This window comes from Phocoena phocoena, chromosome 13, assembly GCF_963924675.1.
Source record: "Phocoena phocoena chromosome 13, mPhoPho1.1, whole genome shotgun sequence".
Lineage (NCBI taxonomy): Eukaryota > Metazoa > Chordata > Mammalia > Artiodactyla > Phocoenidae > Phocoena > Phocoena phocoena.
Window position 1 is genome coordinate 28,031,404 of NC_089231.1, and position 26,932 is coordinate 28,058,335.

Genomic DNA, 26,932 nt, shown 5'->3' on the forward strand with positions numbered 1-26,932 from the left:
TTCTCTCCTTGACAGCACAAATCTCCTTCCCATCTCAATGCTTAAAGGCCACGAGGACTTCTTCCACCAATAACTCTGCTCCCTCCATCCTCTACCTTCCTCCACCTGCGCAATTCCAGTCTATTTTTAAGGTCTCAGCCTAAATGTCATGTCCTCAGGGAGGCCTTCCCTGACTACCCCCAACCCCACCCACCTTTGTAGCCTCAGAAATTTAACTTTGTTGGAACACCATGGGTGATTTGCTTTTTGGTGACATATAATGTCAAATAAAACTTGTAAAGACTTATGTATCTGAATTAAATTATTAATTAAAATGAGAAATGTAACTATTGAGGATCAGAAACTCATGAGTGTGGACAAGTACATTTTTCCTCTGGAAGACAAATCTACACAGGAAGCCAGATAGCTTGTGCATACAGGACTATATAAGAGGCATTTGCTGCTTGATTAAATGATCATTAGCTAAACCATGATACCCCAGTGCATCCTTTTCCACCACAGAGATCTCCCTTGACACCTGTTCTTGGACCACCACCCCCTGTGCTGAAGACCCCTGCGTATGTTTGCCTCCAGATCCTAAGTTTCAGTGGTTGACCTTCTACTGCATCAGACGTAAGCTTGCTTCAGCTATGTTAACACCTACCTGGTTAATACTTAATAAGGTTAAGGTCAGATCTGGAAGTATTCTTTTCTTTTAGATGACTTTGCATATGTCTGCTCTGACCTATTATATGTATTTCATAGTTCAATTTTAAGAGCTGCGAAAGCAGACTATTATAGGACTTATATTCACGTCTTTAAGAGTCTTTCATTCACTGTATTTGTTTAGATTCCTTCAAGATCTGCACTGCAGATTTTTTTAGCAAACGGAACTCTGTAGCTGTGAATCTACAAGCCTTCTAATGGTCTGGGGGGTTGTCAATGCACGTTCAAGAAGGATATTTAACTCTAAAGATTAAAGCTTTTTGGAAGGAAGTTGTTAGATGAGGGGGAGGTTGAACACAGTCACATATGTAAAACCTCGTTCTATACTTAACAAGCTTGAAAATATTCTTGCAAGCTTGTTTGTAAGAGGCTCCCTTGGAAATTCCTGATCTCCTGGAGCTTAACCTTCCAATCTCAACATATTCCACAGTAATCAAGTGTCTGGGTAGCAAGAAAATTGGCACCTGTAACTCAGAAATTATATAGTGTCTGGAGTCTTTAGCAAAAAAGGCTCAAAACCTTCTCGCTGTTTTCTACCTCATACCAAAGGAGGCAGATCACTCTTGTAAAATTTATTATCTTGAAACGATAGGTGAGAGTGGTTTTGTTTTGACAGAGAGCACTCCAAGGGTCCGAGTCATTGTGGCTTCCTTTTGCTTCCTGTTCGGGCAGCTTTTTGAAACTGGTTGGACTAACTTTCAATTTTTAGTGTGCTTTCTTTCAAATATGCTAACCATGGGTTAAAGGAGGCAGAGACAAGCCCTGGCCTTCACCCTCGGGAGATGACATTCTGAACAGTAGTTTGTCCTAGAACAATGACCCCTGAGGCAGGTCATGGCCCAGTGTCAGTCCTGATGGGTACCCAGGGCCTGTCTGGGAATGCATGGTAGCTGGCTCTCAGGATACTCTTCTCCAAGTGTTAGGAGAGTGCCCTGAACATCTGTAGCTGTCCTCAGTAATGCATGTTAATTCTTGAGTGAGGAGACCAATAGATAGTTGAGGGGATAACCAAGGGGATGGGCTCATAAATCTGAAATTGAACAGGGTTTTCTCAACTATGCATCTGGTGTGACTATGAAGTATAAGAAAGGAATAAGGATTCTAGTACATTGAAATATAAGCAATACATACCTATGCGTGTGATTGTTAATGTACACGACGGCTATAAAAGGCATATATGACTTTTAAACAAAATTTACACAAAACTGAGCTGTGCGTATAATTTATTCATATTCTTACATAGAAATTTGTCATACAGGCAATAGAAAAGAATATAAGCACTCCTTAGGAAAATCAATAAAATATTCACTAAAATTATTAGGATAATACTTAGCAACAAAAATAGCTTGAGAAAATGAATACTATTTAAATTAGACAATGTACAAGGTTTTAAAATGTTCCTATTTACAAGTCTGTGTGAGCACGTGGGAAAAGGGCATATGGTCAGCCTGCTAGGGCTTCCCTGTGAACACGGACTTGGAGACACTGAGAGGCTCTGGTTCCCTCAAACTTGCCCCAGGGTCTCCAGTCCTGGTGATCTTTGGTCTGCTTGCATTTTTGTACCTCCCCCCCCAACTCTTATTTTACAAATTCCCTAACAAGGGAGATTTCAGTTCCAGCACTGAAAATTTAGTTTTTCCACAGGAATATACATGACTCTATGACAGCTGCAAAGTCATGGTTTCAAAAGGCTTTGGTCACAAGGTTTTTAAATTGGAACAGTGTTTCCCTGAGTAAATGAAGAAGTGAACTTTTCCCTAAAATATTTGTAAGTTTACTTCCCTTCTTCTGTTTGTTCATTCAGCAAACTGTATAGTTTGCACTGAGTACTTCAAACCCAAATAGAAAGACACCTTTAGGATTCCAGTGTCATTTTCCAATTCTCCAAAATTTCGGAGCTTCCCACCGCCGTCTTCAGCATGTTTGGTTATAGAATCTTTATAGGATTGATAACTTACACAAACAAAGCAAAACAGGAGACTCCTTTACCTGTATTTCTCTTTTTTTAAAAAATAAATTTATTTTATTTTTATTCATTTTTGGCTGCGTTGGGTCTTTGATGCTGCACGTGGGCTTTCTCTAGTTGCGGTGAGCGGGGGCTACTCTTCATTTTAGTGCGTGGGCTTATTGCGGTGGCTTCTCTTGTTGTGGCGCATGGGCTTTAGGTGTGCAGGCTTTAGTAGTTGTGGCACATGGGCTCAGTAGTTATGGCGCACAGGCTTAGTTGCTCCACGGCACGTGGGATCTTCCCAGGCCAATGCTTGAACCCGTGTCCCCTGCATTGGCAGGTGGATTCTTAACCACTGTGCCACCAGGGAAGCCCCCTACCTGTTTCTTTTTGATGGTTCAAATACCATTGGTTTCTGAGTGAGAATATTGTAAGCGTGCAGAAAATAGTGATTTTTTTTAAAGTAAGAATTAAACAACTTCTAAACACCCAGAAGCAATCTGGCATTAACCTTCAGTCTTTATAATATATAACATCCTTAAATGAATTGAAAATGTGACTTTAAAGGGCCCTTGGATGTTGATGATTTGGTATTTGATTCTCTGCTTTTGTGGCATTTACAAAATCAGTTTAGGTAGATTAAAGTAAAAATAGCTATCCTGAGTATTTTAGAAAAATGTAACTTTTCCTTTTTAATACCTAGGAACTGGTAAAGCCAGGAACTTCTCTTATTTTACCTCATTGAAAACAAATCTATCCTCCTAAAAAAAAGATAATAAACTACCTAAAAAATCCTTTGCAATATCCAAGAAAAGTGACAATACAGAATAATTTTGAAGGATGGGATCCCATTCTCCCTTCTGCAGCTCTGCCAGCCTGAAACAAACTGACCGTCTCCTGTAAGAGAATGTCACACACATGGGACAGCATGGAGGCGGTTCTGCTGAGGAGCTGGGGAAAAAGCTCAGTGATGGGCCCTGTGATGTTGACCACTGCTGTAATGTGTAACTTGCATTGATTTTAAGTAAGCCAAATGGCTTATCTGAGAATTCTGGGTTGACTTTGATTTTGTGACTCTGAATTCCATTCACTTAAGGCTTAGTTGGTTTATAGAGATTAATTTTTTAATACTGTTAACATCATGTGCAACCAAGCACCAAGAATATCAATAATTAGCTTTGGTCTTACTTCCTCTTTCTGGTGGACCATTCTGACTTTGTAAATACAGTACAGTCTCAGTGCCAATGCCCCACTGGGGTTTAAAATTCCATAGCCTGAGCACATCACCTTGATGTGTCTTGTCACTTGTTTGGGCATGTTTTGGAGTCTGAAAGAAAAATACAAAATGAGAAAAAGAACAGATCACCGATGGCTTAGTATGAAATTTGTTAGTAGTAAAAACAACAGTTTTGAGACCCTCGAAGTCAACTGGGGTAGTTAGTCAGAAATGACTTGTGACCATGGCTGTGGATGGGGGTTGCATTCACAAAGGGCTTTCAACCATCCTTTTCTTGGCTTGTAGGTAGAAGATGCGGTTTTCTTCAGGATAAGTGACTTTACTGAGGGGCATCTTATAGATGTTGGGGTTTTTCGTGGTCAGCAGGAGGAACAGTAGTGTCGCCAAACAGAAGGGCCAGGTACAAGACGGCAATCCGACCTGGAGCAAAAGAGACAAGTCACACATTCCATTGAGATCTTGTCGGAGGATCTCAAAGGAACCATGCTTCACTCCACTGTCATTCAGCTCAGGGGATGACTTGCTGGGGGCACTGCTCTGGACTCTGCTTGTCCCTGTGGAGACTGAGTCTAAGATCTCAGGGCATTCTGCAGGTGAAATGTCAGCATGCATTCCTTAGTGTTGATGTATGTCTTTCCCTCCCTCTCATGCAGTCAGACTTCCTACACTGGATGTGCAAACATGACACCTTGCTCCCAGAGATGACACTTCGCCAACCACCAATGGCTCCTGACCACTCATCAGGTCCAAAAAGCCACTTTTGATTAGTTCAGCCCTCTCTCCCCTTGACCTCTACCCAGACTAGGTCTTGGACTCTACTTGCTTTACTTCTTTTTGTTCCATCTCTCAAAAAGACTGTAAGCTCCTTGATGGTAGCTCTTCCTTCTGTGCATCCATGGCAACTCACACAATTCTGAGCACATACCATGTACTTGGTTAGGTTTGGCCTTATACATGGACCCTCATGGTATGATGGTACACAAACCTGACTTCACATCACATCTGGAAGAGTTTAAAAAAACACAGATGCCTAGGCATCATACAAGATCTACTCTACCAGAAATGCCAAGGGACAGGGCCTGAGGATCTGCATTTTTCAAAATCTCCCTAGCTGACTCTGTTTCGCAGCCTGTCCAATTCTGGCCCACAGGCCAAGGTCTGTGAACCTTTGTTGGGATGTGAAGGGCCCCACAAGCTCTAAGGCATCCCATCATGCCTGTAACAGGGCTTTGACATTCCACCATAAAGATACTGTGTCTCCAGAAGGACCCTCCCAGGTAAGCTCTCGAAGCTGCTGTTGAGAGGGCTAGATGCTGTCCTAACCCAGTGGCAGCCATGACCACATCTACATGGATAGAGTTATCATGAACCGGCCCTGCATCATCTGCAGTGGTCAGTGAGGAAGAGCACTGAGAGGTGGGGGACCCCAGAATACTCTGGGGATACTGGGCTCCTCAGGGGAGGGGAAGGACAAAGTCAAAGGAAGGAGAGAGAAGCAGGATGCTCTTAATGGGCAACCATTTTGGCTACTAAATAATTCAGCCAGGGACTTCTCTGGTGGTGCAGATGGTTAAGTCCATCTGCCAGTGCAGGGGACATAGGTTTGAGTCCTGGTCCGGGAAGATCCCACATGATGTGGAGCAACTAAGCCGGTGCACCATAACTATTGAGCCTGTGCTCTAGAGCCCACGAGCCACAACTACTGAAGCCTGTGCACCTAGACCCCATGCTCCGCAACAAGAGAAGCCACCACAATGAGAAGCCTGCACGCTGCAACTAGAGAAAGCCCGCACACAGCAATGAAGACCCAATGCAGACAAAAAAAAAAAAAAAAAAATTCAGCCAGGACATGGGTCTAAAAAAGTCTTACTGATGACTGACTGGGGATTAAAAAAAGATAAGGGGTATGAAAAACTGTTGGCTTAATTAAAAAAAAATCTGGGTCTTTAACCAACTATCTTTTTCCTCCCTTTTCTGATTTATCAACTAATACATAGTCCCAGTTTTCTGTTTAAGTGAAAGATATTCTAAAGTCAACTTCTTGACACTCAGAGTTAAAGTATGAACTTGATAATATATTATACACTCTAAATTTCACTCCTTTAAATCAAACAATCTGATATTTTTAGCAAGCCTGGTGATTGTAGTTTGGACTAAGGTTTACTGTGATGCTGGAGGGTAAGTGAGGACAGGTGGGTCTGGCAGATGGAAAGTAGTGGCTATCTGTCATGGATCCTGACCCAGGATGCTGCGAAAGTGGACTTCAGGAAGGCTTCCATATCGTTGAAAACTGATCGATCACACTGATGAGAAAATGAGATTAAAGCAAACTCACCACAGCCATCAGGTTGGACATGCTGGCTCCAACGTAGGCAGTGAACAGGGCTACAAAAAAAAAAAAAAAAAAAGGAAAGAAGAATGCTTGGTAGGTGCACTTTTCATTACAGGAAAGACTGCCTTTAGGTATAAATCCCTGGAATGTAAACTTGTGCGTTTCACCAGCGAGCCCAGCATCCTGGTTACAAGGTTACAAGTATGAGCTTAGAGTCAGCGGCTCTGGGTTCAAATCCAGACTCTACCCTGTAGGAGCTTGGTGCCGCCTCTCGAAGTCCCATTTCCTCACCTGTACAAGGAGGTAATAGGAATCTCTCTCACGGGTTGGTGTGAGTGTGAAGAAGATAATGCTTGGGCTTAGCACACAGTAAGTACTCAATAAAGGTAGCTTTTCTGTGGTACTATTTTGTTGCTATTATTGATAACACTTAAGGAAAAGTCTTCCATGGTAAATAAACTTCCCCATTATTTTATCCAAGCATAATAATTAAAATTAAACTTATGTTCCTTGAGACAGCATACAATCTCATGACATCTGGGATTCTCAGATCAATGGTTAGAATTCACAGTTCCAAAAATCATAGTGTATATATATATATGTAGTAACTCAGAAATTGGCAGAAACTGAACACAGACCTGGGATTCCTCCCCAAATACCATTAAGGTTGGCATACAGGTCAATGAATTAATTAACATCCTGTTTTTATTTACTTTGAGCACAAATTAGAGTAGGTAATTTGAGTTATATGTATGATTTTCAATGTAGAACAACAAAATCAAAGATCTCAACTAGCTAACTCAATTCCTGGCCCCAAGGGGGCTCGCGGAAGCCCTTAGGTTTCACAGAGGCGGCCTGAAGAATAACCTTCTTATGATGGCCACATGGTCACTTGGGCCAGCAGCACTCAGTGTTAGACACACTCATCATCTGATCCTCAAGTCCATCGAGAAATCACATCTGCTACTCTGGGGAGCTGGGCAGCGGTGGTGGGAGGGACCTTATGATCCTCCTTTACTTTACTATAGACATCCATCCTTTTATCAATATTTTATATTTTTATCCTGATAGTTTTTGTTCAACAGTATACCTAATTCTTTCACATCTGAATTGTCTCATGCTAATGGGAAAGGCTCATCTTTGGAAATGATCTGGGCTTCAAATCCCAGTTCTGCAATTTTGTTTGCTGTGCAACAAATCACTGAACTAGGAATCTAGTTTCATCACCTGTAGAAAGGCAACTTGAAGAGGTTTTTTACAGGGAGGTAATGAATCTCAAATGAAATCATATATTTTCACAAACAGCAGCTATAAACTCATCTCTGTCACCATGGGTTGGAAGTACTGCTCTGAGGAGAAGGGTTAGAAGATTTTCTCTTTTCCCCCCATTTAGTTCATTCATTCATTCACTCATTCAAGAAATATTCACTGGCCATTGGCTAAGTAGAGGGGACACTCTGTCCCTTCTCTCCTGAGTACCAGCTTTTCTATGACACTCCCTTGAGCACGTGAGACCTTATTTCTCTCCTAGAAGTGCAATAGCTTAATACCTATTAACGTACTTTTGGTGCTCGAGTCTCATATTGTAATGCTATTTCAATTCCCTGTTGCTTTTCTTTCTATAGTAAGAGTATCAGATTGTCTAAAAGTTGCTGCTCATCACTTAAGACTAGCTGGGTTGGGCTGGGAAAGCCTTATATTAGAGGTGAAGTTCTGTACACCATGGTTTGGAGGTGATGACCCTGACAGCATTCTGAGTAGCTGAGGGAGAGAAAAGGCCCTTGAGTGTGGAAGGGAGGACTGGATCCTAGTTCTTCATAGACAATGTCCCTCCCCACAGACCATCATGTGTGAGTCCTACTATGATAACCCAACCTGTAAGAAGAGATACAAAATGTGTTTACAGTTTGCACTGATAAAATAACAAAATTGAGGAGTTCCCTGGCCATGCAGTTTCTGGGTTAGGGACACAGGGAAGGCAGCTTTACCAGGCTTTATCAGTGACTCCGAAGTCCTCTTTCCGATAAAGCCATAGGAGCTAATAAAAGAGCACCTCTGTGATAAATGCCTGCTATTTATTTACCTTGGCTGACAAGGTTTATCTTTTGTTTGGCAGTATCGGGGTGATATGGGCAAGCATAAACTTGCTGTGCAATTTTACAGTGAGATTTGCTTTTTAAGAGGGACTAGAGGTCTGTCTCAAAACTTTATGTCCAAAGATGAAAAAGACAGTACCCAGTGTGGATGAAACAGGCACTCTCATATACTGTCAGTGGCAGGGGAAATTGGTACAGCCTTTGTGGGGTGCATTTGGCATCTATTGAAATTAAAATAGGCAGAGCTGGGATTTGGGCACCAGGGAGGGTCTGGGCTCTTAACTAATTCAATATACTGACTTAACCAGTATGCTCTACTAATAATGAAAATCTAATCTATCCAAAGGAAGGGAGATGTGATAGGCAGAATAAAGGCCCCCAAAGACGTCTATGTCCTGATTCCCAGAACTTGTGAATATGTTATCTTACATGGCAAAAGAGACTTGGCAGTTGTGATTACGTTAAAGATCTTGAGATGGAGGTTTATCCTGGATTAGCCAGGTTGACCCAATGTGATCACAGGGTCCTTATAAGAAGGAGGCAAGAAAGTTCTGTCCAGGGAGTAGGATGGAGTGTTTTCATTCTCTGCTTTATACTCTTCTGTATTGATTGAATTTTTGTTTGTTTTGTTGTTTGGTAAAATAGGCCTGTACAACTATAGAAGTATAGAAAGAAAATAATGATGATATCACAGCTTTGGGAAGCACACATCTGTAAACATCTTTGGCTTTTCCTTTCCCATAGTCTGTGAAGAGACCTTCACAGACATCAGCAACACGCGTGACCAAGACAGTTTCTGCTTATCTTTAAGGATGTGCTCAGACTATCCCTATGCTGGCCCAGACCATGCTTTCTACCAACTGGAATTCCTCCTCTTACTTTTTAGGACTTACAGAAAAGCCACCCTTTCTAGGAGGTGCTTTTTGGTGATTCTGAACTATAATGTTCCCCCAGGGACTCACTCTGCACTGTAGGTGTTTCCTAGCTCTGCATCTTGTGGTCTCTGTGGGCTTCTCTCTCTTACTCACCTGGCTTCTGTTTTCCGTACAGAAAACCATCTGGGATCTAAAGCTTCTGAACCTCTAGCTCTTCCTAGTACTGTCTGGGTTGTACCATGAGTGTTTAATACATATTTGCTGCTACTGCCAATACAGAAAAAATAAAGGTTTGAAACCTCAAACCAACCTCAGAATAAAAAGTCTAACCCAGGTGAGCTCAGGAGGCCACATAATCTGTTCCTACCCTTCTCCTTTGCCCTAAGCTTTAAACAAGTATGGAAAAATGAGCAAAAATTTTGACAGGACTATTAGGTGAAATAGTTATGTAACTATAAAGAAATTGACAAAATGACATGTGAATGGCAACACCACAGCAACCTGAGTTTTGTTAATCTTCCTAGAGCATCAGACAATCAAAATTGGATTAGGCCTTAGAAATCTTGTTCCATCCCATGTTCTGCCCAATGCAGGAACTCACTCTAAATCCTGCCTGACATGTAGCCCACCACTTTAGTAATGGCTGGATTGATTAATCTGGTGATAAAATGACTCTAGACAAATGTTTCCATGAGATTACAAAAGTTTCTGCATGTTCCAATATCCCTCCACCCCTTGGTCCCCAAGGAAGTATCATTTCCTTCATTCTAGCACATTATCTTACACACTTTTATTTGTGTTGAATTAGGGATGCCAGAAGCTATAAGTGAATAAGCTCCCCTTCCAATGGCCAGAGAAATCCATGGTAGCTTTTCATATCCAAAGGACTTGAGGTCTGTTTTCACCTAAGTGCCTGAATGGTACTAAAGGGAAGGAGAGTAGTGTAGTGGGCGTAACTCTGGAAGTTGTTAGCAAATGTGGATTCTGGACTTATATTTACCCCTAATGGATGCCTTTCCATGTGTCACTTTCTCTCTCTGCCCTTATGTAGAACCCCAACAGTAAAATGAGAAGGATGGAGTGGAGATCTCCAGAACCCTTTCTAGCTCCCATAGGCTGAGTCTGGCTAGAAAACAGAGGTTAGAAAGGATTCATATAGCAGTTCTCAAAATGTGGTCCCCAGAGCTACAGCATCAGCACCACCTGGCACCTTGTTAAAAATGCAAACTCCTCCCCCTACCTCTAACAATGAGTCAGGGACTGGGGGTGAGACCCAGCAATCTGGGTTTTAACAAGGCTTCCAGTTGATTCTGATGTTTGCTCCATTTTTGAGAACAGCTGGATTAAGGTGATTCTCTAAGGGCCCTTTAATACCACCTGATTCACCAGGAGAAACGACTCTATACTTAGCTTGTTTCATTTTAGTTTCTTGGGTCAAACAATTAGTATGAAGAACATAGGACAAGTCAAGTTTCTATCCCTCAACATACACATATTGTAAAATGGTTCTCTCATCTTCAAAATGAGTAATGAGGTAGACAGAGCAGACCCAAACCCTCCCAGAGAGGGGAGGCCAGTTGCCCTGGTCCCATCCTCAGCAGATAGCAGGGGGCTCAAACTAGAACTCCTGCTCTAGTTTCTCACACAGTCCTTTCTGACTGTTTGTCCTTGATGTTGATCCCATAATCATAAGCAGCCATGCCCCAGATGCACAGGATACTCACCACAGGCAAGAGCCAGGAGGTGGGTTTGCCAGGTGAGCGCCATGAACATTCCTCCAATTGCAATGCAGGTTAGAGAGCTGTTGAAACCCCAGAGTCCAACGTAGATGTTCTCAAATGGAGCTGAGAGACTGAGTCCTATTAGGCAAGACAGGAGGAGTCAGAACTTCGGACTAAATGTAGGATGCTCTGGAAGGAGTCTTGGGGTGGGGAAGTCATCCGAGAACTCCCACTGGTCCCTTGGAAGCAGACCTTCAAGAAAGGTCTGGGGTATAGAAGATGCCTGAGACAATGGATGGAGCAGAGGAGGCGCTCAGTATCTGGTAACAAGTCTTACACTCACCTGCTGCCATCCCCAGCAACGACCCGATCGCAGCATGTAGGCACATGAGTGGGGAGGAGAGGAAGACGGCGCCTAGGAAGATGCCCCCTGTCCACGGATTATCACAGCCATATATCTGACCAACACCCACAGGCAGGGACTTCAGTAACTGCAGAAACAATTTAGAAAATGCGGTCATTAAAACTACTGTACAGAAACTCATAGGGCACCCACAAACACAATGCGATGTCATTTTAGATTTAGCATATCTTATTTTCCAAGATCAGTGCTACTAATTTTTAAAATTCTCTCTCTTTATGGAAAAATCTCAGTCATTCTTCTGCTTTATCCCCAGAGATACACCAGCCCTTCCTTGCTGCGTGCTGAGCATGCCTTTCCGAGACCCTTCACTCACTGGCTCTACTGCTTGCACTGTCACCTCGCTTTGGTCGCTGATAAGCTCCCAGTGCTGTGTCACTGTTCCTCACTGATCCTGTGAGGATCGGCCATGCCTCCCAGTGAGGATGGCAGGGACCACAGCTCACACTTCTATTGCTTTCAACTCTCCATCAGTTCTGAGACCAATAAATCAATGCATCTCTATGGTCAATAGAAGTATTATTACTCCCATGTAATTTAGTTATTAGTGCTAAGGCCAGAGACCCAAAGTCGGGTTATCTTATCCACAACTCCGAAGCAATTATTGGCAGGTTCATGAGTCAGGACCATATTTACACTTCTGTTGTTAATGAGAACATGTATTAGATAATTAATTTTACTTGATTTTTAAAAATTTATATTTATTTATTTACTTTTTATGTTTTTTATTAAAATTTTTTTAAATTAAAAATTCTTTATATTTTTCATTTTTAGAGAGCTTGTATTAATTTAAACCAAGATATCCTTAGCTTATTCCAGTTATCAACAACTGCCAGTCTTCAGAACACAAAAATCCATGTAAATATCAAAATTCTAGCTTTCTGGCTGAGTTCTGAACTCAGGTAATGTGTTCACGGAGTGGCAGTTCCTAGGAACAAGGTACAGGGTTTGATTCAAGCTAACAAATGATAATTCCTTATAACAACACTTCTGGTAGGGCTAGGATAGGCATAATTAATTGTGTTAGTTCTGTTTTGACCAAGGCTATCACTGAAAGGGGCCCTCCCTACCTCCCATCTCACTCCTTCCACCTTTTGGCAAGGACCTTTGGGAGGCAGTGACTCTGATGCAGGGAGGCCAGCTTTGGCACAAGGAAGTGTCCGCTCCTTCCATGAATTAGGCTGGATCCAATGCTGGTTTCTGATGCTAGTCTGGTCCTTGCCCAGGGCACAGGATCATACTGTGAGTTTGATTCTAACCTAAGATGGGCCTAACTTCTTCCAGCCCATGCTGGATCTTCACGTCTACACAGGATCATTTCCTGTTTCTTCTAGACCAGGGAACTTGACACAGGCAGACTGTGTGGTCTTTTATCACAGAACTGGACAGCAGAACTATCCCTCAGGTATCCCTCCCCAGGGAAATGGGGATTTGATGAGATGGGAAATAAGTATGCTGATGTTGGAGAGGTAGTTCAGAGTGAGGAGAAGGACAAGACACCCTTTCCCCATGTCAGCACTGTCCACTAGCACTTTCTGTGGTGATGGAATATTCTGTATCTGTGCTGTCCAATACGTGCAGTTATTGAGCACCTGAAATGTGGCTAGTGAGGCTAAAGAACTAAATTTTAACTTTTATTTAATGTTAATTAACTTTACATTTAAATTAAAATAGCTACTGTATTAGATAGGGCAGTTTTAGATAGTTAAACTAATGCTATTTTTTCATGGGCAGTTCTGATAAATTTTTAATTTTCCTTCTGAGTTATTTCCAAATGCTCCCATTCATTTTCTGGGCAAGAAGCTAAAGAAAAGGCTACTTGAACTCCTCACATGTTTTGACTGCTCAGCAAAGAGGACAGCAAAAGGTATTTTATAACCTGATAGCAGAAAAATCAGTCTCTTGCATCCTAAAAAAGGTAAGGTTGGTTTTCTTCTGATTTCAAGCGTTTTCTTTTTCTTTTTTTAAATAATCAAGAAACCTTAAACAGATTTATTAAATAAACACCAATACAAAGAGCTGGAATTTGATTTGGGTTAACCAGGCTTTTAAAATTAGTGCTTTCTCTATGCACAACTGTGATGAAATACACAGCATACATCCTAGGATAGTGGTTCTCAAACTCTGGCCCACGTCACTATTATTGGGGGAGCTTGTTAATACAGGCTCCTAGGCTCCACCCCGATGATTATGATTTAGGGAGTCGAGATGGAGCTTGTATTAGTATTTAAAAAACAGTGATTCTTATGCCTCCAAAGCCTGAGAAATCTGAATCACTGTACGTATTCTATGAGATCCACCATAAGAAAAAGCAGAATAGAGAGCTTCTGCAACAGGATCTAACAGTAAGCAGCCAGTTCTTTTGATTGGAGGAGGTAGGTCAGGGACGACTTAACACCAGGCTGGAGGCCCCTGCCTCAAGGGCTGGCCTCCATCATACCCCACAAATAAGGGCCAAGTTTGAAATAGAGTGTCTAAATTTCAGTGGAGATATATTCTGGAGTTAGCACTGCAGATTTTAGGAAAAGAGGAAGAAAAATTAGCTTTGACCAAATAGTCATTTAAAAAATCCCTTAGAGCCCAAAGCTTTGGAGTAGAACAAATAAGCATTTAGACGGCAAGAGGAAGGCGTTAAAGGACTTCCTGGTGGTCCAGTGGTTAAGACTCTGCTCTCCCAGTGCAGGCTGCCTGGGTTTGATCCCTGGTAAGGGAACTAGACGCCGCATGCGGCAACGAAGATCCCGCGTGCGGCAACTAAGACCTGGCGCGGCCAAATATGTATTTTAAAAAAAATTCTTAAAAAAAAGAGGAAGGTGGCAAGGTCCCCCCAGTGCTGAGTCTCTATAAACTTCTGATGTCCATGAATAATTAACCAGGAGGACGCGGGGTGTCTTCCAGAGCCAGTGGTGGGGGTGGGGTTGGGGGGTGGGGGTGTAAGAAGATAGTGTATCTTACCTGCAGGGCACTGAGGTCAGACCAGGTGACATTGGGAACTGAGGTTACAGGTGTGAACAATTTGCTTGGGAAAAATGGATTGTAATGTCCCGTGGCAGAAAGGTACATTGACAGCGCCATGTTGAAGGGCAGAGTGAAGACAGGGAGGTCCCATTTGCAGAACACGGAGTTCAATGCACTTGAGAAAACTGGACTAAAAACAACAACAGAACAGAATGGAAGAATACGCATGCGAAACCTTCCAAACTCCCAATGCCCTGGAATGGAAGCCAGGTTGACAAACTGAATCTCTATACTATGGAGGGGCTTTGTTTCATTGGCAAATATGTCCCTAAAGAGTGTTGCCAAACTTTCCACGGAAAAATAAAAACAAAAATAAAAACAAACCCAAACCCAAACACACCTGGAATAAATCCTGTCATAGAATAATTCTTACATACAGTCAAAAATAAACTCTCAGCTTATTTGGCTTGTGGAAAATTATGCTCTGGGTTTGCTCACAGTGAGTTATAAATCTAGGTTTTAAAAATATTTTTGAAGTATTTAAGACATCTGAAAAGAATATTGTCTAAACAGTTAAAGCCCCTTCTGTAACCTACTTGATCATATACACCTCCCTCCCCACCAGAGGCAAACTTGATCTTGAACTTGTATACCATCTCCACGAGTCTTAGTATATTTAGTCTTGAAAAAGAAAAACAATGGTCCCAGGAAGGATGCAGGTGCTGTGGACTGGAGGAAAGAGATCTTAAACTCAGGAGGGCAGAGTTTTAAGTCCTTGAGCAGTTGAACTGTGTGGCCGAGGGCAGGGAGGTACTTTCAGTTCCCTCATCTGTAAACTGGGAGATTGGATTATATGGTCTCTGGGCCCATTTTGTTCCCTCACTTGTTGATCCAATCAAGGAGCCATCACTTTAAGGTCAGAATCCCAGGTTTCCCGAATTGGGGGAGAGGGTGAGTGACCATGTGCAGGTGATGCCTCTTGCCCTTGAGCCTTATCTTCAGAATAGGTGGGAAGTCCCTCCTGAGCAGGTTGGCCGTGCCGGCAGGTTCTCCTCCACACATCTGTGCTGCAGCCAGGGTGGGCACGCTGTCCATAGTGGGCTACACGTATCATTTGTGTGGATACTAATATTTTATATTCTGAATATACCATGGTAAGAAGGAAATGTTTGTTTTCGAAAAAGAAAAAAAGGATTTAAGACAGTGTCAACATAGAAACTAGTTTGAAGGATTTAGGGTTAAAAAAGGAATTGAATTCAGTAAAGAATTATTTTGAAGGGGACAGGCACAGGGGTTCTCAGTGAAGTCCCTGGATCAGCCACAACAGCATCATCTGGGAAGTTGTTAGAGATGCAGATTCTGAGGCCCTGCCCCAGATGGACTGAATCAGGAAGCCTGGGGGAGGGAGCAGCAGTCCGTGTTTTAACAGGCCTTGCAGGTGAGGCCGATAGTGTGCATGTTTGAGGACCACTGATGTGGGGAGTGGTTCTCAACTTTGGTTGTACTTTAGAACCTCCTGGGAGCCTTCAAACTCCCAATGTCCTGGAAATACCCCAGACCAATTACATCAGAATCTTGTGTGGGGGGGGTGGCTGTGAGGTGTGTGTGGAGACCACACGCATCGGTGTGTTTGAATGTTTCCAATAGACATATCCTGAATCTAAATTTAAAAATATATTTTTCTAAAGATTGTGTTATATACATACCATAAAATTTACCATTTAAACCATTTTAAAGCATTCAGTTTAGCGGCATTAAGTACATTCACATTGTTATACAACTATTACCGCCATCCATTCACAGAACATTTTTCATTTTGCAAAACAGAAACTCTGTATTCCCTAAATAATAACTTCCCCCATTGCCTTCTTCCCCTATACATTTTTCAAAAAGGCGTTTCGAAAACCAGGTACAACTTACCAAGTCATGGACATAGCAGATACAGGGAATAATAGCCACCAGAAATAGTTTCCCTTGTCTGAAAAGACAGCCATGAGGATTCCCACCAGGGTGGCATTGTAGCCCTGGAGCCCTGCTGCAATGGCGGACCTGTGGGCAAAAGGCACAGCTTGGACAGCTTCCAGGAGGATGTTGGCTGGACGTGCACATAAATGACACTTGTAACTTCCAGATAATATTTACATTTGAAAATGAGATTATATTTAGGATTTTATTGCAAAGTCTGTAGAAGCCAAATACTAATAAAAGCATGAAAAAGTAAAATATACATGGATAAAATGCAAATGTGTACATAGGACAACCCCTATAGAGGTGTCATAGCTAAAGATAGAATTCCAACATCTAGGGGAGGAAAGGGAAATCAGCAATCCAACCTATTCTGCTTCCTTTTACCCTTTTGTTCCAAAAGTTATTATTTCTTTTAAGTCATTAGGACCTCTGACTTGAATAGAGCTTTGATGTGAAACTGTTTCCTAAGTCTGATTTTCTTGGTGAGAGATGTAAGATTCTTAAAATGTAAATTTACTTCTATGGTGTCTTTGATCTTATAAACACAGATCTTCCAACTTAGCATATATTTTCATCTTCCTGTGCTTCCATTTTGTTGTCTCCTGATATACATTTCCAAGTTATTGCAAAGAAAAACAATTACTTTTACTTGGCAAATTACTCCATTTAATTATGTGCATATTTAGCACCTAATTATTTCTTGGGTCCTTTTTGCTTCCCAGAATTTAACCTCACTTCTAAATGTTGTCCTGGGTAAGTTTCTACTCCTGGCCAAAATGGTTCCCATTTCATATTTGGGGACAAGAAGCTCCAAGTGAGAAATGGAATGATTTCTATAGAATAAGCCCCGGGGCTGACAAGCCAGGCCCCCCAGGGCTCTGAGAATTGGCACCTTGAAGGTACCCAGCATTCAAGGATGAAGTCTGTAGGAGTCACGGGTTTGCAGATGGTGAAGTGGGTGGGCGAGGTTGAACACAGGGCCTGAGGGGGAGGTGATGTAGCAATGAGTCACGCTACAGGGCAGTACAGGATAGTGTGAAAGCTTCTCCCCGCCTGTTTGTCACTGGAGCAGGAGGCACCAGTTCAACCGCAGGGTGATATTCATCTGGGCAAGAGTATTAGAGGTGAGACTCCATGCTCAAAAGCCCTTTGTCTCCCTTAAATAATCCTTCAGGATATGTGGCAGGTGATGCAACTTTTATTGGTTTAACCCAGGAAATGATAATTGAGGCCATACCTGAGGGCAGTGGGGAGCTATGCAAGGCTTGTCCTCTCAGCAACTGACTTTTGGATTGAAGGCTTGAGTTTGATCAACAAAAAATTAACTGCAATGCCTACATGTTGTGGAATGCCACAGTTTCATCAACAGGAAGATGTGTATTCACTTAAAGCAGAATTACCTTTTTCATGTGCCCTTTAGGACCGAGGAGAGTAAAAGAGATCTGAAAACTAACCCATGTAAATATGGCTGGTCTTTTAAACCATTGATCTCCAACGTTTTTGGCACCAGGGACTGGTTTCATGGAAGGCACTTTTTCCACGGACTGGGTTGTGGGGGGGATGGTTCAGGCGATGGGGAGTGGCAGATGAAGCTTTGCTTGCTAGCCCGCCACCCACCTCCTGCTGTGTGGTCCAGTTCCTAACAGGGGGTGTTGGGGACCCCTGTTTCAAACCATACTTGATAAGGACAATGGGTCAACTTCTACTGGGGCAAAACAATGAAGAAGATTTGATATGATACAATCCTGGACCACACCTCCAAACTGGACACACTGTTTCTTGATGTGCATTAGAACAGAATTTGACCTAAGGTACAAAATCACCCTCCGTAGAGAACAAGTCAGGCTCCTTGGACCTGACGGGAAAGTGGAGCATTTTCGGACTCTCTCCCCAAGAAGCCCCTTAGGCAGTTTACAGTAAGTGTTACAGGAGCTTAGCTGTATAATGACCATCCACTGGGGATGATGCATGGATCCTGGCCACCTAGAAGACCAGCAGCCTCCCTGAAGGAACTGGTCAGGCAGGAGCCGTCTCCTCCCATGGTAGGAGTCAGCTCATCAATTCTTCAGTGGCAGATAGTTTATAAAGTACACGCTATGTTTAGCCTGACACATAGTTCAGAAGACACACTAACATTACTTAAGTCAGAACTTGCTTACTTGGAATGTATGTCAGTTTGTCTCTCTGGAAGCTGAGCTAATCTTTGCACTGTCCATGAAGGATGAATTTACTAAGCTAAGCATGGAAATAAGATATAATGGGATTAGTGGGATTTTTAAGCCACTAAAACTTTTCCTGAACCCATATTCATTTTTTGTAAATAAACAAAATGCTGATGATAAATAATTGGTCAATCATTAAAGCAGATCCCTTTGGACCCTACCCTGGGAATTACTTATAGCTTTGTTCTGGTTACCGTGTAGTGCCAGGAGCATCTGGCATCATTCAGACTGGCCGCTTATTCAGGTACCACGAATAAGAGGATATAAATGATTTCCTGACCTCTGACTAAAGGCACATATAAAGCATTCTGTGCAATAAAGGTTGTTTCTCCTGGGGAGGGTGGGGCTTTATCACTGTTGCCCAGGGTAACTGGTTGGCTCCTGTGTTCTAAGAAGCAAGAAGCGGAGGCTTGGAGGGACGCGCCTACCTGTCCTGACCGAGTAACAGGGCTGTCAGGGTGGAGACCACAGTTGCCACACAGCCACTGAGCGCCCACCAGGGGTTCTGGACCAGGAGTCCCACCAGAATCAGGATTCCGCTGATGGGGTTGCTGACAAACACCACTTGGGATATGCCCCGAAGGACCCAGTCGACGAACTGGAGCACCTGGGGTTTGTCTGGAAGAGATGAGATGGGCAGAGCTAAGGAAACAGCGAGGCAAATGGGGCTCCTTCCCAAGTCCAGGGCCCACCCTGAGCAAAATCCCCTCTCATGAAGGTGAAGCTAATTTTTGATATTCCTTGAAGCTTTTTCTCTGAACCCTTTCCCCTTAGTGACCTTCAGATCCCTGAAAGCAACCAGTTTCTTTCCTCTCAATCCAACTGCCCCTACTAGAATCTCAGTTCCAGAAAGCATCGAATGAACTTATTTACTATGCTTAGAGGTTCAGATTCATACACCAAAGGAATGAATTACCAATAGTAAAATTTCACTTTTTAAGTACCGAAATTATAAGGAGGAACCAGGTGCCTTCCTCTGATATCAACTGGACTGCGGCCCTGACCACTATCTCCATTAAAAAAAATTTGAAGAAGTTTGCTGGTTATAAGATAAAAAGTTAAAAAAAGGGAGAGGAAAGAGATAGATAGAAGGTAAGGGAGTATAACTAAAGATATGACTAGAAGAACCAGCAAACAATTTCCCCCAAAGCCACTGCTCCAAGGGGTGGAAGCGTAAATACCTTTAAGCCAGTTGGCTAATTCTTTCATATCACCAGTTATGTAGCCAAGTGCCTTGGGGAGGCATCGTCTCTTGCGAACTGGTGGACCCTGATTTCCACCCTGGTCCAGTTTAACCACAGTGGGGCTGTCCTCCATGGATAGCTCTTCCTCTGGCTCCTTAAGGAAAGAACAGAGCTCATAAACATCCTTTGCAGAACACTTCGGACTGGCCAGTGTGGGACCTGGTCACAGTAGCCACAGAGGATGAGTTTAAAGGCACTTTATCTGGACCATGACATCCCATGGAACTAAGAAAACACCATTTTCCTCTTGAAATGTTGTCACGGAGATTATTACCAAGACCCAAACCCCATACTACTTTTGTCATCACTGTTTTCAATGCCACCACGAAAAAAGGTTGTGGTCTTTAATTTCATAAGGTTCAGTTTTTAGCTCAACAAATATCTATTGAGCACCTATATCCTACACTCAAAGAGCTCAGTCTAGTGGGAAAGACTGAAAAATAGTTAATTTCAATGTAAGGAGTCAGATAATGATATAGAAATAGCTAAGATAAGTACTTAAGCTTCTTGCCGCCAATGAAAGGAGCCAGATGTCAGGTTACAGACCAATCAGCTACTTTCCAAGACAAGCAGCCATTTTAAATTAAATTTTTATTTTCCAAAAAAGTTTTGTTTTTAAAAGTTTGAAAGAGAAGAAATGTTTACAAAACAGTGTGTGTGTGTGTTAACACAGCCTAAGAAAACCGCCTCTTACTCACTCTCCAAGTCAAAGATTGCTTGACTATGTCGTCACATCAGGCAACTGCCTCAGATATTCTTTATTTTTGGAATTTGTTATTTAACTGTTTAAAGACTGGAAAAATAATATTCCACAAAGGTGTAGAAAATGGGAAAGGTGGAGGCGGACCAAGCTGTTGAAAACCAAAGAATTACAATTTAAGAATTGTATGCTATGGGGCTTCCCTGGTGGTGCAGTGGTTGAGAGTCCGCCTGCCGATGCAGGGCACACGGGTTCGTGCCCTGGTCCAGGAAGATCCCACATGCCGCAGAGCGGCTGGGCCCATGAGCTATGGCCGCTGAGCCTGTGCGTCCGGAGCCTGTGCTCCGCAACAGGAGAGCCCACAACAGTGAGAGGCCCGCGTACCGCAAAAAAAAAAAAAAAAAAAAAAGAATTGTATGCTATAAGAATGTACAGGGCATACTTACAGTAAGCATGCCTCGGGGAAATACTAACAGTATAACCGTGACTGGTGCTCACTGTGAGACTCTTCACTTCTCATGATAAGTGTTAATAGGACTAAGCACCAGCATCAACAGAAGTATGGTACCCTGTAGACAAAAATGGTTTTATGGTGCCGATGCTAGATATAAAAGAATACCAATGATGTCGTCCCAGAAACAGGCAAAGGGAGAAAGACAATGGCAAAACTACCTTGAGTTTGCAAGGAAGCAAGGAGCACAGCCAGGCCAGTGTGAAGCAGGGGAACACCAAAACCATCAGACCCCAGAAGGCACAAGTGTGGAATGTGGAAGCCACAGGCACGTAAGACATGACCAAGGAAACACCCCAAACTCGTGCAGTTAAACCAGCTCGTCTTCTCTCTGTGGCCAGGCTGTGAATAAGGGGTTCTCGTGGCTATTTTTGGTCCTATCGTTGTTCCATTTACCATAGCCAACAAATGGCTATTAACAGATAATAAAAGTTATGGCTTTCTAAATTTTTATTTTTTCCAATCCAGATTTTAGTTTTGGCTTCTATTAATCCCAGTACAGAAATCAGTGTAACATTTTTTTATTGAGTCACAATTACACTTCAATTGTATTATTTCATTGCCCAACTAACCATTCTGCTTTTGAACAGTGGCCAACCATTCCAGAAAGTAGAAGCTGTTCATGCAATGCATTCTAGACCAAGGTCATTTTGTCTTGGCAAAATAGTGATAGAAACTAGCATTTGTGAGACTGCCAATGAACATTAGCATTAAGAAATTCTTAAACTGAAAACTGCTGGAGGTCAGGAACCAAAACTAAGTCTATATGGAATTCAGCTGGCCCCAAAGTTAAACAAGGAAAACTGTTTGAATTATTAAGCAATTGTGAAAAATTGGATTTTATTTCATAATCTAAGTGATGACTATTATTTATTTTTATTTATCTCCCTCTTTAAACATCATAACTGAAAATATTGCTTGGAAGGCCCTTTCCTCAGCTACAGTGACCCCATTCTCAAAGCCATGCATCTTATAAGAGGCATCAGGCTCCAGTCCAGGCAATGACAAGAAATTGCCTTGAGTTGCTGTGACTGAGTAGATCTGGCCCTACAGAGGCAGCACCGAATGAAAACATTAACATGGACATTTTCCATCAAGTACAGAAACAGGTATATGGGTTATTCCAGGGTGAACAAATTCATGTTCTCAAAATTTCCAGCATTTAGGTATTTATTTTAGAGGGTTTTAAATACATCATCACCTCAGAGATTTTAGAGATAACAAATATGAAACCTGATATTCTAACTGGCCAGACATGACTGAGAACCTGACTGGCCAGAGTTCCCTGCCTAGCCACCCGAAGTTGGATAAAGATTGAATCATTTATCTGAATCCACAGCCCAACGTATAGAAGGCTTGCTGTGCTTTGTCTTTCCAGTATCCACATATTGGGGTAGGTTGTGTGGTTGCCATGTCCTAGAGAGAGGGGTCTTCTCATGAGTTGAGCAGACAGTTGCTGCTGTGGCCGAAACCCCCAGGAACCATTTATTCTGAAATCCTGAATACTCTGGAGCCCTGGGAACCCTGACTACTCGCTCCAGAACTTAGGCATGAGAATTGGTTATGAGAAACCAGTAACTTAAAGGTTGTGGTTCACCCTAGAATTTTATCATGCTAGACTGTTTGCATTTCTTTAGGGAACTTTAAGAATCCACACATCCTAATTGGAAAGGCAATGCAAGGTGATAAAGCAGGAACTTAAACTGATGCTCAAGCTTCTCAAATCTAAGTAGGTCATTAAATTTCAACTAAAAAGACAGGACCAGAAAATAAAAGGAAAAAACTCTATAAAATAGGAGGAGCATAAGTTAAAAATCCCAGACTACTTTTTCCTCGCTTTTCCAAGGTTGTCAAAACTCTGCAGCACAAAGGTCCAGCATCCAACCCCAAATGAGTGTCTTGTGACTTTCTTGACCAAGACCCCTGTGCATCTGGCTCAGCCCAAGCTGCACTGTTCAGCAGAGCACGAGGACCCACTTCCCAGGCTCTGTTCAGAAAAGACACAGCAGAGTCACAGAGAGAAGCTGCACAAAGGTAGCATACCTGTTCTGGTGGCCCATGGGCCAGGGCCAAGCTTAGCCAGGGGAAGCCTCTGCGTGCTGCCTCACCAGCTTTTTTTCCAAAAGGGTCCCTCCAAAGAGGACCAGGAGGGGCGTCACCAGCGGCGCCAATCAAAGACCGTCCATTCATCCTTTCTTTCTTTCCATACATGACAAAGGGCAAAAATAGATGAATCAGCAGGATTCGTGCCCTGGCTGTGGTACGAAATGCAAGGTAGAGAGACGCAGGAGCTCTCCCAGGGAGTTCCTGGGGAGAGGAGATCTTAACAGAGAAGGCCAACTTCTCCATAAACAAGAGTTCCATCAGCAAAGAGAGACGATGAGCTGACTGCAGACATTGAATGTTCATTTTACTTCACTTAGAACAAAAGAAAAATATGGCAAATCATCCTGCACAGAGACCTATGCATAGATTTTGTTCTGCTGCGTTTCTCCACTATCAGGAAGCTGACAGATCTGAAGCCTGTTCCAGAAGGAGGGGTGGGCTCAGGCTCTGAAACACTTCAGGCAAACTGTTAGGGCTCCATCTTGGGGGTCAAAGCCAATGCCAAAATTTCCCTCAGCCTTGATCTTTACAAATGTGAGAAGGAGAAGGTCTGGTATGGGTTCTATTTTCTGTGATAAGATGCTAGCCACACTTTGTATGCATAGCAAAAGCCCAGTCTAAGAAACTGCTAAATGACATTTTTCCCCCCTTGTATCTGAATAGGAATTGTTAAAAATTGGACATCGTCTTGTTTATAAGAAAGAATTCTTAGTTGAATTCAACAAGTGTGGCAACTTTTTGTTTCCTTTTTTTTTTTTATTAAAAAAAAAACTTCCATCACATCCAAGGACAGTATTCTTCCTTCAGAGGTCCCAGGAAAGTCGTAGGTGTGGTATTTCTTTATTTTTTTTCTTCCTCTTTTATTTAATTTTTACTTTCTTCTACTGGCTTGGTTTGAAATCTGAAAATTTACATTCTACTAGAGTGACTCAGAAAAATCCACAACCGTGGAAAATATTACTGACATTTCTTAGGAAAAAACTGTGTATGTGTATGTTTATCCATGGTTAAACAATCTGGCAAATACCTGACCAGGGGGTTGCATTATTTTTGTTTGATAAAGAACAACATGCAGAAACCCAATTGTAGGGCACTCATACACAATTTTAAAAAAAAGAAAGAATGAATGAAATAAAAAGGAGAGAAAGAGGGCTTCCCTGGTGGCACAGTGGTTGAGAGTCCGCCTGCCGATGCAGGGGACACGGGTTCGTGCCCTGGTCCGGGAAGATCCCACATGCCGCGGAGCGGCTGGGCCCGTGAGCCATGGCCGCTGAGCCTGCGCGTCCGGAGCCTGTGCTCCGCAATGGGAGAGGCCACAACAGTGAGAGGCCTGCATACTGCAAAACAAAAACAAAACAAAAAAAAAAAAGGAGAGAAAGAGACAGGTAGGACTGTCACATTCCCCTTTTACATTTCCCCACCACCAAAATCACCACGTCTTGGAGAATGACATCCTTGAGCTCAACAATGATATTTTCTTAGCCAAGAGAGAGAGGGAAAAAGTTGAGAGCATATAATTTGAGGCTTCATTTTATAGAAGGGAAAACTGGGGTCCAGAGTGGGGACCATCCACGTTCACTCAGCAGGGTCAGCCTTATGGAATAGGTAAGCCCTGGTGGCTCTTTGTCTTCCGGGCTGGAGCCACACACATTGATGCCCCCAAGATTCTATTCAAGTCAACACACAGTGAAGGAGCAGCTTCTGAATGCCGGGATGTAAGGGGCGTTAGGGCTCAGTGACACAGTAGACACAGCCTGTCTTCGTGGCCTCCCTGACATAACCCTGGGGAAGGAGTGTTGAACAGCAGCAAAGGGCTCTGCTACGCCTGGTTTCACCCCATGCCCTTGCCCGAAGCAGTGACTCTTCTGACAAACATCTCACCGTGCCTCAAAGTAAGCCTCACTCTCCTGCATCGCTGACATATCTACAACAAGGCCTATATGTGCTGAAGGTAACATCCCAAGAATGTTCTGGAAGCTGCACCCGATGAGCTTACAGCAGGAGTTAGAAAACACTTTTCATAGCCCAGATCACTAGTGCAACAAAGCAGTACTCATCATTCTGAAATATCAAGATTTCAGCTCAACTACATTCCTTGTTTTATTACAGGAAGTACAGCTCATTCTATTGTCAACATACATTAGAAATTTGTACAATTAGAGAGCCCTGAAAGTTGTTAATTTTCTATGCCTCAAGTATCACTTTTAAAAATAATACAAAGTTTTGGATAGAGATATAGAAGAAAGCATATAAAGATTCATGCTCTATCACACATAAGAGAATTTTCAGCATTGACATTTATCTGATACTTACAGTAATCTTTATTTTAGGTAGTTTTTGATTCTAAGCAGTGGGAGGTGCTCAGGTTTCTCTAAAGCTGTAATCAGAAACAAAGGAAATGCTGTCAGCTATCCTGTCTCCTGATTAAAACACTCTCCTCAGAACATACTCCCTAGAAGCCTTGAGGTCTGAATTCCACATCCGAAAGGGTAGCTGCAAAGAAGCTGCCAAATTTGTGCCTGTAGTGGGACTGACTCGTTCTCCCAATGGGTGTTCCAGCACCCTCCCTCCAGCACGACAGCACATAAAACCATAGTTGGAAAGGGCCATTCCCAGTACCCACTTTTTTTTTTGAGTCGGATTGATACATCTCCAATTTTACTTATTTCAAAAACACAGCCTGAAACTCCTATAGAGTGTCGGTGAGCTGAGTCCTTTAGCACCTCAAGTGGACTCCTTGCTGAAACCCTCTTCCACACGAACTCCGGTGGAAGAAATCACGCTGTAGTTTGATCCACCTGCTGTAGAAACCATGAACCAAGACGCTGCTTGCAAGCGTCCAGGAAGAAGCCCATGGTTTGGGTAAATGGCTTTCTAGTATACCAGAACTCTGTCTTTGCTGCTTTTACTCAGTTCCAATCATCTGAACATATTTCTCCATTAAAAAAAGAAAAGCGAAAAAGAGCAAAAATTAGAGAGGTCTAAGAAGACAACCCCCCGATAAGGAACAGTTAGAAAGGAACAGAGATGAGAGTACTCACACTGCAGCTGGCTTCCTGGGCAGAAGGCACTGGCTGATAAAGCCCTGCTGGGCTCTATTAAAAGGGAGGTGCTTAAGAAGAGGGTGCTAGGGGAGGCACCCAGCACTTTGATACTCAGAACCCACTCTGCATATCTGTGCTTCTTTTTTTCTCCTCCCACTTCAGGCACCAGGGCCAAAGTACTGCCGAGCAACTGGCCCCCTGTCCCGTGCCTTCTGTCTGTCTGTCTCTGTTCTTGATTGGGTGCCAGCAGCTTTGCCATCGTTTCTGCGGGCTCCCAGGTCTTTGTCCAGCAGCAATCCTGCTCACGCTCATTGTTGTCTTCCCGGTGCTGTTTCCTCTACCCTGAGATATTCTGGGGAGGATTTGTAACTGAAAAGGATCAACAAGTGTCACTCAAACTAAAAACTGAGAGACACGTTGCTACACAGTAGACTCTGGAGCTAAGCATCGGCTCCTGGGGTGGAATGTTCTCTCAGACTTGACGTGGCTTCTGCATAGGTGTAGGAATCCAGCAAAGCCTTGCAGAGTGTGGTGCGAGCGTGGGGGAGAACCGGGGTCCACAAGTTGTTTTCTGGAAACCAACCTGCCCTTGTCCCCAGTGAGGAGGAAAACAAAAATATAAATGTTTCCCTGGAATTGTCCCCCTTTCCAGGTGAGAATCCCAGGACAAACTCTGCTGCCTTTAAAAGTCAGGAGGCAAACACTCCACAGCAGAGGAATCTAAAATTCAAGTGAGAAATCCCTTTCTTCCCCATTTTTCTTAAATTTCATTTTTGTGGCTTGTTCTGTGATGACAGAAATCATGGGAACTCTGGTTCACTTCTATGAGCACAGAATTTTAAAA

The 26,932-nt window shown here is 42.9% G+C and overlaps 1 protein-coding gene across 3 annotated transcripts; it reads right to left on the reverse strand.

Moving 5' to 3' along the window:
* Window positions 1–3,047: 3,047 nt before the first annotated feature.
* On the reverse strand, window positions 3,048–26,120 carry SLC14A1 (solute carrier family 14 member 1 (Kidd blood group)). 3 transcript variants are annotated; one of them, XM_065890067.1, is made up of 10 exons: window positions 26,086–26,120; window positions 25,358–25,421; window positions 19,665–19,821; window positions 18,912–19,101; window positions 16,214–16,342; window positions 14,291–14,483; window positions 11,258–11,405; window positions 10,918–11,052; window positions 6,226–6,275; window positions 3,048–4,310 (listed from the first exon to the last, which is right to left on the reverse strand). In XM_065890067.1, exons 3-10 carry the CDS (start codon window positions 19,798–19,800, stop codon window positions 4,137–4,139), a joined length of 1,155 nt encoding a protein of 384 aa, XP_065746139.1. In that variant the 5' UTR covers window positions 19,801–19,821; window positions 25,358–25,421; window positions 26,086–26,120; the 3' UTR covers window positions 3,048–4,136. The 3 variants fall into 3 exon arrangements, with proteins under 3 accessions (XP_065746139.1, XP_065746138.1, XP_065746140.1); XM_065890066.1 differs by lacking the exons at window positions 25,358–25,421; window positions 26,086–26,120 and adding an exon at window positions 22,982–23,128 and having other exon boundaries at window positions 3,572–4,310; XM_065890068.1 differs by lacking the exons at window positions 18,912–19,101; window positions 19,665–19,821; window positions 25,358–25,421; window positions 26,086–26,120 and adding an exon at window positions 22,982–22,998 and having other exon boundaries at window positions 4,137–4,310.
* Between the last annotated feature and the right edge of the window lie 812 nt (window positions 26,121–26,932).

Coding starts and splice junctions, on each gene's coding strand:
- SLC14A1 (XM_065890066.1), bottom strand. CDS start 23,128: ATGAATGGACGGTCTTTGATTGGCGCCGCTGGTGACGCCCCTCCTGGT. Junction 19,102..19,664: donor ATTAGCCAACTGGCTTAAAG/GTATTTACGCTT, acceptor CATCTCTTCCAG/ACAAACCCCAGGTGCTCCAG. Junction 11,406..14,290: donor CTGACCTCAGTGCCCTGCAG/GTAAGATACACT, acceptor TTGTTTCTGCAG/TTACTGAAGTCCCTGCCTGT.